Genomic DNA, 12,394 nt, shown 5'->3' with positions numbered 1-12,394 from the left:
GTTCTCATAATTCAGTAAATAATAGAGAGCATTCACCATATTTTCTCCCAGGATATTACTAACAATCCATTCTCAAATAGGGCAGTTAAAATATCTTCAAATATATAAAGAACATGTGCTGGGGCTTAGCTGGACACAAGGACTATTTTGACCTTTTGGAGCATGTAATCGAAGAACACTCCATTCAGAGTCAGAAAAGCCTGGCTGGGTTTTTGCTGTAGCTCTAATGGCAATGACAAATACGACTTTGGACAAGTCACTGAAGTTCTCTAGGTCTATTTCCTTGTCTTCGAAATGAGGAGCTGAACAGGTGATTCACTCCAACTCAAAATTCCATGACTTTGCTTTTGTTCACCATATCTTTTTAACGTATAATTGAAATATTGATATCTTTCCATGGTAATACCAGTAAACGAGGAGTTTCTATCCTTCGTATTATGTTTGAACTGCTCCCCTCATGGGCTGGCGTGGGGTTTATTTTTTCCTATACACAGGTCGTAGTCTGCTCTTATTCAGCCCTTTAGATATTCAGCCAGAGTAGATGACATATGAATGACTATAAAGGTGGAAGTCCTCATACCTTAGAGGTAAAACAATGTCTCCCCCTTTCACTGAAATCTTACTGTGAATCATTCCTTAACTGTTGCTCTCACTGACCAGCCCTAGTTTTGCGTTGTCAAATTTGTATAAGGTCGTGGTGGTAGTCATTGCCAGTACAGACTTTTCAAACTTCCGTACACTTCGAGAACCACGGTCTTCTTATCACTTCCACATGCCTTATAAAATATAGAAGTTACATTCCGGTATATTTCTAAATGAAATTTCAGGTTGATATGCTTTGGAACTTGATACCTTTTTTTGGATTCCCCTGCCCGTATGTCTCACTTGTATGCCTTTGTGAACAAAATACACACACACACACACACACACACACACACACACACACACACACACGCCAGCAAAGATACCCACACACAGACAAACGCTGTTTGTACACCTACCCGCACACACACAAACACATGCAGACTTCCTGGCTTTGGACTCCACTTGAACTGAGTTTCTACCTCCATTTCCATTCTGGGGAGCTTTGGCTTTCAGAAGTGACTACATCTAACAGAGAGGCTGTGGTGGGCAACCAACCCATGAACAATGGGCTTAAACAGAAGAGTGAGGGTAATGTTTACTGGAACAAAGATTAGGCTTTAAATTCCTCAGGGAAGTGAACCAAATTCAATGTTTTCCTGTTATATATATATTGATGCTGTTGTGGATCTTCTGGGGAAGGAAAGGGGGAAAAAACAAACGTAAGCAATCAGCTCTCATTCAGCAGTGGAATTTTTTGGGGGGCTGTTTTAGCTAGGCTTTTTGACAATCCCTGATTTAATTGTTTTCACTGTGGTGAGGACAGTAGCTTCCCAAATTTTGTGAACATCTAAGCGATGGAGGGTGTTGTTTAGGGGGAAACAGAGTGCAGTTGTTTAAGTAATCCTGGGCCAATAAGCATTTGGTAGGTGGAGTTACTGTTGTGTGCATAGACAGAGCAAGATAATTCTGAATGAAGACTTTAAACATCGCACATGCTGGGAGGGCTGTGGTTCTGCTCTTTGTGCATACAAAACAAATGACTAGGTGACCAGGTTTTGCTTAGTGTCCATTGGTAAAGGCAGCTTGTTTGATAAGATTTAAAAATACATGTGAAGGATTTATCAGAAGCCCTTATGAATATTTCATGAGTTGATCTATTCAGCTGAATGAATTCAGTGAGTGTCAGTGTGTAGCTTGCAGACAAACCTCATCCACAAGGAGGCTACTGACATAGGAAGCACTTTGGCGCATTTTCAGAGGCAAAGCCAGGCTGATAAAGCTCCTTGTGACAGCCTGACTTGCCATTCTTCGAGTGTGCTGCGCTTGCTCTCAGCAGTTCTTACATTGGAGCCTCAGCTTCCTAAATTAAACGGAAAATAGTTTGCAGCCTTACCAGCCTTCTAACCTGCAGCCGTGTCTCTGCTATGCTTGAGGTTTTTGTTTTGGATGGTGAAAGCTAGCACTCTATATAAGACATGACAGCAAAAGATTCTTCCAAGGAACTTACTGCTTCTGAATCTGAGGTTTGCATCAAGACTTTCAAGGAGCAAATGCACTTAGAACTTGAGCTTCCGAGACTACCGGGAAACAGACCTACATCTCCTAAAATTTCTCCACGCAGTTCGCCAAGGAACTCACCATGCTTTTTTAGAAAGTTGCTGGTGAATAAAAGCATTCGGCAGCGTCGTCGCTTCACTGTGGCTCATACATGGTAAGACGCGACTTGGAAGTGTCTACAGTGCTTTTCATTAGTAAGCAGTGATTTAGAAATGTAGTAAATGGAACATTGGAGTTTTGTTTATAATACAGACCACAAGTGTGAAATGAATGGAGAGTGGGTCAGCAGAGGAATACATAGTGAGTGCACTGTGTATTAAATTATCATTGTGCTACTAGCTGTTTCCAGATAAGCCTCTCACTGTAGAGAGTCTTTAAAATTACTGCTTATAAAAATACTTAGCTAATTTTAGATAAATTGAGAATTGGGGGAGTTTTAAAAATGCAGTTTTTAATCTTTGGTGAGGTGATGGGTGACTGTTTTGTGTGTTTTGTCGTTGTTGTTGATGATATTTTTAATAGTATATTTTTGGTAAACGAAGAGTTTTGTTTTTAGTTTTAATTTAGTTCTGAAGACAATTATGAAGTCGAACTTAATTTATTGCATTGCCATGTTTGTAGTGTATAAACCAGTGGGGTTTTGCTTTATTGACTATCTTTATAGTATTAAGGAAAGGGAAAACTAAGTTCTCACTTTTGAAATTACATGGTTAATCAATTTTATTTATGATTCAAACTACTATTGTATTTAAGAGCCTCTTGTTGTAAAAAAAAAGTGACTTAAAATTTATAGATAATGATAAATATCCAATTTCCTTGGGAATGCCAAATAAACAAACTCAAGAACACCTCTTTGTTCTTGCACTGAGCCTACCACCTTTAATATATATGTTATATACAATAGGCTAGCTTTCTTTTACTCATATAGGAATGAAATGTAGGAAAAATCACAATAGACATTAAACTTTAATTGTAAAAGTTAGGTGATTTCAGATTTTTTTGAAGGATATCTTTTTTTTCAGGTTAAGATACCCTTCAATATTTGGTATCTGTACCTATAGTTTTTACTTCATAGAGGCTGTAGCAATGAAGGGAGCTTGTAACTCTTAAAGGTAATTCTAACAATGATTTTGTGATTGCATACTAGATTGCCAACCAACATTATAAGCCAAGGATATCTGGTTATTGAAAATTAATATTTACATGAATTCTGTTTTCTACTCATCTGAGATGTTTGTCTGCCTAATCTAGGGCACAGTGCATTGACTAATTCAAGTTACCCCTAGAAATATGTAGATTGCCTTTGGTGCACACTACTCATTTAGCCAACATATACTTTGCCTAGCTAAAAATGATATGGTTATTTTTGTTTTTTGACAATGGATTATTGTTCATGTAATTGTTTTATTGGAGAGTTTTTTTGGTCATCTTTTAATGAATTAAATCTCATTATTTAATTGTCACCTCACACTTATAGAAAATACATGATGAGTTTTTCAAATCCTACCAAAGACAGCATTTGTGTAAATGTATTTATATATAAGTATGTACTGATTTAAAGAAGTCCTCTCTCTAATGGTTTACCCCACCCCTATTGTGTGTATGTTTTCACACATTAGATTGGTGCAAGGGTAAGTGCGGTTTTTGCAATTATTTTTAACCTTTTAAACCGCAATTAGTTTTGCACCAACCTAATACTTTGCTAAGTAGTATAACTGAATAGGCAAATGCATAATTAGTTCTCATAAAAGAAACAAAGATGGAAAACATATAATTAATTAATAGCCTCATTTTTTTTACTGCTTGGGTTAATATTAAACCATTATTTTAATCAGGAGGATGTTTAATTTTAGTAGGATAATTTTCAAGCAATGGTAAATCTTCATAAAACCTTGGCAATATTTTCCTTATTATAGAGTTCCTGAATATAATAATTGGACTTTTCATTAGAATAGATTTTGATATGTTAGGAACATAAATGTATAAATACTGGATTTTTGCTTTTCAAAAAAACTCAAATTTTTCAGTGATTAAAGAGCCAGTTTTACTCATGCATTATTGAAATTTTCTTGCAGTAAGTTACAAAAAGAATAATTAAATGATATCTGAGGTAACTTATGCTGTTAAAGTGATCTTATTCTAGTTCAGTTAAAACAAAATTTTCCAAAAATTGCCAAAATATAAAACATGACTTTGGCATAATGTAGCATCATATAAGTTTAAAGCATTCATTAATCATCACACTTATTTTATGATTTTAGTTATGACCATGATTCATTTCCATTTAATTTTCCCTCCCAACTCAGGCACTCCCCTTATGTTTTTTTAGTAAAGCTGTACCATCGTTTCTTTTCCAGTCCTGATTATGTCCATATTTATGAGTATATCTATTATTTTATCTGAGTGTATGTTTAATATTTTCAAATTTATTTTCATGGAACATTTAATGAAAATTTCTTTTGGAAAATATACTCATATCTTATATATTTGAATGACTTTCTCATGATCTTAAAAATCATGTGCTTCTTTTTTTTTTTAGCATTATATGTAATAGTTACATGAGGAAATAAGAGCATAAATATTTTGCCTCTTTGTCATGATGAAATGTAACTATCCTTTCATGATCAATGATTGGTATTTTCCAAACCATGCATTTAAGTTAGAAATTCCAAGATATGCAGTTAGAAGTCTCTAAAAACATGTTATTACTTTACAGTAGACAGTAGGCTTCTTTGAAGAAGATTGGATTGTTTTGATTCCAGCATTGAAATTAAAGTAATTTTCATGATGAAGCCAAACAATGCAGAGGATACAGTTTATTTCTAAACCCATGGAACAATTTTTTTTATCTTTAGTTATTTGTAGATTTCATATTTTGGTCAGATGAACGTGTAATTATGGGTTTGAAAACATAAGATATGAAGTGTGGGCTAATGGCAGAAGATCTAAGAAACGTTTGTAAAATACTGACTTTGGGATTATTTAAAAAATATCTGAAAAATGTAGATATTCAATGTGTTATCACTAATCAGAATATTTACACAATCCTAAATCTGGAAGGAATTGGGGGGATTATTCCATTGCTTCCTTTACCCTTGGGCAGAACCACAATTACTCCAACTTTGACATATGGAAATCTGCTCTATTTTTAAGACTGGAGAAGATAGTTCTGTAACTTCACTTAGTACATAATCTCACTACTTCATGGTCCAGGTATTATAAAATTCTTCCTCATGGTCAATCTATATATAATATGTAATATTTATAATCTGTATTTTGGTCCTCAATGGATATTGAGAAAACACTTAGAAGAAACTGCTTGAATCGAAAGATCATTATTAACCAGTTCCAGGGTTTTCTTTTTTTATTCAGTCAACTTACAGAATTGAGCACTACCATGAGCAAGAAAAGAAAAATATTCTTATTTAACTCACATGGATTCCTAAACTTACATAATTTAAGTTCTTTACCAGAATGTTCACATGTATCATCTAAGTTTCACTCTATAATAGATACTCTGTAATATACTATGAATTCATGTTCTTTTCAATATTACATGTTGCAGATATAAAAAATAAAATATTCTGAATTGCTTCAACTTCTTCCAAGTATTTCTACTCCATTAATCATTGTTTTGACTCTGAACCACCATTCCAAATGTCCAAATGCTTTGAATTCTTAACCTCGGAAGTGGACATCACACTCATTGTTAGATGATATGAGAAAATGTAGATAACAACATGTCATACATTACAAGTGTCAATGGAATGTTCAGCATTGCTAAATAGAGAATAGGGAAAGTAATACCAGAGTTCTTAGGTTAGCATATTATTTATGCCTAACCCCAAATCAGGGTGACAACTTTGGAGACATAATGTTATCCTACCTGGATTATGCAGCCTCTTTTTCCTTGAGTGGCACTTGCCACGGTGTCCAACTTTTTCAACCTTGTTTCCTTTGCTGATGTTTCAAGCTCTTTTATCAGTTCTCCTCCATCTTCAGCAGCATGATACCCTCTGAAGAAAGCTGCTGGTGATCTTGACTGCATTCTGGGCCCACTACACATTTCTTCCCTATACTCTCCTCTTGAAGAACAAATGTATTGATGAGCACCACTCTCTGTCGGTCAATGCTTGCACATGGGAATATGCTTGCAAAGAAAACAAGAGTTTTTCAATTAGAATTAGTATTTGCAAAAATACTTGTGGTTTTTTTTTCTTTTCTCCATGTAGTTCTAGTTCTACCTATATCTTGGAAACCTTTCTTCATTTTAATAAGGGTCCATGAAACGTGTACTTTGTACCTAATGTATGAATGAAAAAGTATTATAAGACATAGTTCATACTCTAAAGGAACTTACACCTGACAAGAAAAATCTGGAAAAGAGTAAAAAGAAAGCAATGAATATAATATATGCTTGACCTTTCTCTGAACTTTAGGTACATTTACTGTCCTATGGAATTTAGCCCTTGTTTGTTAGCTAAACCTACTAAATCTGTGCCTGTCTTCTTCAGTTTCCATGAATCATTTCCTAGCAATATTGGAAAGTTTTTGAGAAATATTTGTGCCTTTACATATTTACTGATTGAATGTTTGATTGAACAAAATATTTATTGAGCACCTACTATACTGTAGACCTCACTCTGGGTTTAGGAGCTGTGAAACAAGAAAGAGAGAGCCCTTACCTTGAAAGAACTCATACACTAACTGGAAAACAAATATTATGCATTAATCAACAATGTGTAAATTATGCTACCGAAGAATGATGACCTACTTGGCATGAGAGCACAGAAGAAATAACTACTGCTAGAAAGTGAGTCAATGTATTAGAGAAGGTGTAGAGGAGATGACATTGGCATGGGGTCTTGAAGAATGAATAGGAGTTTTTCAGAAGAGCCAGCAAGATGGGTACTTTTTTGACCAAAGAAACAATAATAAGGAAATTCTATTACCAAATAATAGTAATAATAGCTCACATTTATTCACCATTTACAATGTGGTTAACATTGTTCTAAAAGTATTTACTTCTTTAGTCTCATAGAAAGCCCCTGAATTATATAGTATTATTAGTTCCATTTTATAGGAACAGTAATGAAGCACAGGCAGAATAAGTTCCATTTGCCCAAGGTTACGCAGCAAGTAAGGGACTGAGCTGCGATTTGACTCAGAGCATAGGAGAAAGTCAGCAAGGTTCCCTGGAGTTACAGCCGAAGGTACAAGGTGGTAAGACTGTCTGTAGTTGGAGTAATACTCTGGGGATTCCAATATCATGAACAAGACTTGGGGCTTTATTTCATGACCAGTAGCAAGCCACTGCAAAGTTGTGAGAAAGGAATTGCCATAAATGGCTTTTACTTCAAAAAGATACTTTGCAGGCATTGTGGAGAATGGACTAGTGGACAAGAAGATGAGAAGCAAAGTCAAAAGGGAAACTGTACATTTGAGAGATAATGACTTCTAATTATTGTGTATAGTCCATAACATTGAAATTGTGTTTATGCTATTCTTTATGAGTTAACGAATTACTGTTTATGGAAACTGGGAGGAAAGTACATCAATTTGGTATCCCTTTCATTTATCACCTACAATATCAGGCTATGCATGGTGCTAGCTGAGGCACTGCCTCAAATACATCAAACAGAGCAAAGGTGCTTAGGATGGGTGCCTCTAGGGAAAACCCTAGTCCTAATTTATAGAGGTGCTTTGTGTTGTTTACGTATAAGCCTGGTGTGTGTGTGTGTGTGTGTGTTTAAACAGAAATTATCTTAGTCCACAGTGTGAACTGAATGCCACAGGAAATCTATGCCTCCTAGCCTGAGTCTATTGCTTTAATCAGAGCAAGCATTTTCTCAGTAATGCAAGCCTATAAATGGTGTTTTCCTGGCCTTTTAATGTCTGCAAGTCTTCATTATATTGGATTTTTAAAATGCTTGCTGTAAAAAGGGCTTTGTAAAGTAACGATGACAACCCCCAGGACATACGCTGGAAGGTGGCCCAGCAAGCGTTCCTACTGTCCAACTGCTGAAGTCTAGCCCCTTCTGCGAAATCCCTTTTGCTTTCTCCTCCCATTGCTTCCTCTTTCGCTCCTTCCTTTTTCTCCTTAGATGTTTATAGGGCTTCCTTCTCTAACATCGCTGTCAGGACACCAGCAACATTACGCTTGAGGCATTTAAGCAATTCTCAGGAAAGAATCTAAAATGCTACCATGGTTGACAAGGCCTTACACTATGTGGCCTCAGGCTACCTGTGACCTCACCTCCTATTCTACAGCCATGTTAGCCTTCTTCCTGTTCTTCAACAAACCTAGCATGTTTCCACTTCTGGGCTTTTGCACTCAGTGTCTTCTGCCTGGAGTATGAGTATACTACACGTTGACATGGCTCATTCTCTTCCTTCCACTTAGGCTTCTACTCAAATACCACCTGCTACCATAGGAAGGGCTTCTCTGACTCCTCATGTTAGGAAAAAAAGCATCCTTTCACTTTCTAGTCCCTTTCTCTGCTTTAATTTTCTTCTTGTCACTTATTATTACCTGAAAATACATCACCTGTTGGTTATATTGTTTTTACTTTCTATTGCGTGCCACCCCTACTAAATTGCCTGAGGGCAGGGATTCTGTCTCGTTTACTAGATCCCAGGCACCTACAAAAAAGGCTGGCACTTAATAAACATTTGTTGAAAAAATAAAAGAAGGAATGAATATGGCTCCTCTTTCCTGCTCTTAGAACACTTTTCCTTCAGCCAGAGATGCGGGAGGAGAAAAGAAAGCTTAGTTGATGCTTGTTCTACAAGCATCCTTACTTCACCTACCTCATAATAGTTGTGTTCCCTTTCTGCCAGTAGGGCTACTCTCTCTTCCTGTTGTATGTTTTATGATATTGCAGATACAAGTTTAATTACAATATCTCACTTGCGGCTAAGTGTTTTACCTGGTAGCCTATTTAATTAAGCCACTGTGTACAAATCACACTACCTATCTGGTAATGCTATCAAGTAAATATGTATTTGTCTGTAGCATGCTACAATTATTTATTTATGTTATTCCTCATGCATCGAACAGCACAGTTGGTGCTTCAGCTCAGGAAGCTCTCCATAACTCTTAACTGTCTAAGTGGAAGTGTACAGAGGGATCTATTTATTTGTCCTTCAAAATGTTTGCATATTATATATTAGATTAATTATCAATATGTTTTCACTGATGCAACATTTGAAATATTAGCACAGCAATTTAAGTTTTTTATAGGCTTTCCCTGGCTGACTTTGAAGTGAGAATCTGTGACTTGCAGAGTGAGGAAATTGTGAATTAATAACCCCTATACTCTAGAAAAGACATCTCCAGGAGTGCAAATTTTCACTTGGCTCTGTCTCATTTTTTTTTGAACTGAGAGGTTGGGACCTCTGTCAGTCCTAGTCATGGTGTGACACAGATATGTTTGAATCTCACTAAGTACTTTGAGTTGAAAAAAAGAAAAACATGATTTGTTGCCCTTCTCAGATTGTTTCTGGCTAGAACTTAGGCATTTCCTCTTTGAGGGAGAATGACTGCTTATCTAACCCTTTCATGGAAAAGAACACATGACACACGGTGTGCTCCCCTGACAGACCTGGCTCTCCTCGTCTTCCTTCCTGCACCCCTCATAACTCAGGCTTATTGCGAATTACATAGATTGGAAAGAAAGGGGTTATTGGTAGTGTGGCTTCAAGGAAAACTGTTTTCAAACGGTATTTTCTGGAACATCAGTGTTCTAGGAACCATTTTGGGGATTCATTAAAAAAAATAGGGTGGTGATCTCTTTCCTGGTCCCAGATCAAACAGAGCAACATGGATGACTCGAGGCTCGGAGACTTTTCAAGGGTCTCACACAGATTCCATAATCTCCAAGTACTTGGAAACCATCAGGTTAAGGGATAAATGAGTGGAAAGAGAAAAAAATTCCTGGGTAGCTGTGCTTGATAAAGTCATAGTAATTTCCAGACAATTTATAACGTTAAAATTATATGCATCTAAGATGTCCAGGAATGGCAGCAGGATAAATGAGGAGGATGAAGTATCTGTGGGTCAAGGAGAAATCACTGGTAGGGAAGATTTAAAATTTCACAAAGTTACAAGAATAGTACAATACTCTCTACCTAGATTTACTAATTATTAATATTATTAATACAGAGATACATTTACTTTGTATCTCTCTGCATATATAAAAACTTATATATGTTTTCTTTAGTTTGAAGAGAGCACATTTAGATGGAGAGCAGTAGTTTGAGGACCAAAAGGAGATTCATGTATTTTTTAAATACGGAATTATTTCCATTCCATCAGCATGTTCTCATCCCATAATTTTAGAGTTTAATTCCTAATAGTGTGCTAACATACTGACAAATTTGAATATGTTTGTGGCCCCATTTTTAAAAGTAAACTATTGAAACAGTTATAGTGGAACGTTAGAGGCATCTATAATAGTTTATGATTTTTCTTCATGATAAATTGTTGGTTTGAGGTGCTTGAAGTAGTTTCTAAGAGGATAGATGTCTGTAGCATGCAAATTTTTCTTCCCCTAAAAGAGATGTTATTTCTTTTTCCAAACCTGTGAGATTTGTGTCATTAGTATGGAACATTACATAATGCCTTAATATACTACACATGGGGTTCTATCATTACATTATTTTGAAATTATCTTGAATTTTATTTTTCACTGTTCATCTCTGTTTAATGTTACATTATCTGGAATCAAGAAAGCTGGGTTGGTTTTCAGTATTTCCTCTTAACTTGCTAATGAAATTTTTAGATCAATTGGTCAACTGTCTTGGACCTCCATTGCTTCATTAGCAAAATGGAGAAAATAGCCTTATGTTTAAGTATTTTCAAATATTAATTTAATTTAAAAACATTTCTGTCTGTTTAACCCACTATCTACCTATCTCCTAAGATAATGTATTCAAGTACATAGCACAACACTTCATGCATTATAAATCTCATAATGGATGTGACTGTTTAATTTCTTATTAAATCTCTAAATATGCACAAACATTCATTCACATTGCCAGTCTTGGTTGGTAAAGCAGAAATTATTTTTTGTTATTTGAAAAGCATGACTGGGTATGGAACATGCTGATTTGAAAGAGTCAAAGTGCATGTGAGTTTGTAAAGAAATGATTTTATAATATCCACTGTGTGACTATTTGATATACTGAAGAAACAAAATATCATTCATTTATTATCAAGGGATAATCACATTTTAACGAACCAAGCTAAATTATATTGAAACACAGATCAGAAGATCCAGTGTGAATAGCTTACATTTCCAATAAGAAACTTTATAGCCTTGTTTGGCTGCAGTCACCAATATATTTTAAAACGCCATGTGTTATCGTCCACTGTGTGAAAGAGATAAGAAGAGAACCACTTTGAAGTAATTCCATCCACTTGCGCCAGTAAGCTTGAAAGTAAAAAAAAAAAAAAAAAAAAAAAAAAAAAAGCCATAGGAAGATGCCTTGCCTATTTCAGGATCTCACATTTAAAAACCCAATATAGGATTTAATGAACAAATGCCTTGGGAAAATTCTAGTGTCATCAAGAACTCATTTACCACAAAACATCTCCTTCTATCCTTTCTATTCTTCCACAAATTAATCACGTCATACTATTTGTTACAGCATAGAGATTCTGAGAGTCCTTTTGTGGTTTAACTGGGCCACAGTTACCTCAGCCGTTTATACAGGAAAACTCTCTCACTGTGGGGACTATTTAGGCCTCCTGAAGAGAGAGGTCCAGGAAGACAAGAGAAAGATACTGAGAGATCCAAGTCTCTCCCTGATGTGCTGATGTCGCAAGTGCCCAATCTTTCTCCTGAGATCTTACCATTAAAATCCATATGCAAATTTAAACGTCCTGGAGATAATGATGGCAGTGGCCCTTCCCTGTCGCCTGCTGTCTCAGGTCTGAGCTCACCCAGAAAACAGGTGTGTCTCTAGCATGCTTATGTTTACCAAAACAACACAGGCACTTGAGTATGCAGCGTGGGCTGGTGCACGGAGCACAACATTTGAATCCAATTTTACCTTTCATCAGATATGTACTAGGTTTTGGACAAACCATTTAATCTACCTTCGTTTCTTTTTCTGTACCTGCAAAATTAGAAAACTCCTACTTCTATCTCTTTAGGCCATTATAAAGATTAAATGAAGTAATGTGTGTACAATGCTTAGCACAATCCCTGGACAATGACAGGTAATTAACGGACATCAGTTCACTAAT

The 12,394-nt window shown here is 35.9% G+C and overlaps 1 protein-coding gene across 5 annotated transcripts in view; it reads left to right on the top strand.

Moving 5' to 3' along the window:
• Positions 1-12,394, top strand: part of PDE4B (phosphodiesterase 4B) — a 480,594-nt gene that overhangs the window by 160,359 nt on the left and 307,841 nt on the right. The window contains exon 1 of one of the 5 annotated variants that reach the window (XM_081054846.1): positions 1,795-2,296. The exons of 3 other annotated variants lie outside the window; for them this stretch is intronic. In XM_081054846.1, coding sequence (XP_080910972.1) covers positions 2,061-2,296 — 236 coding nt within the window. In that variant the 5' untranslated portion in view covers positions 1,795-2,060. Of the gene's footprint in view, positions 1-1,794; positions 2,297-12,394 lie in introns of those variants that run through there. One more of the 5 variants, XM_081054848.1, reaches the window with a different exon arrangement.

Source organism: Rhinolophus hipposideros (assembly GCF_964194185.1).
Source record: "Rhinolophus hipposideros genome assembly, chromosome: 8".
In the NCBI taxonomy this organism is placed as follows: domain Eukaryota; kingdom Metazoa; phylum Chordata; class Mammalia; order Chiroptera; family Rhinolophidae; genus Rhinolophus; species Rhinolophus hipposideros.
The sequence above is the reverse complement of the archived record's forward strand: the minus strand, read 5'-3'. Positions and strand labels throughout refer to the sequence as shown.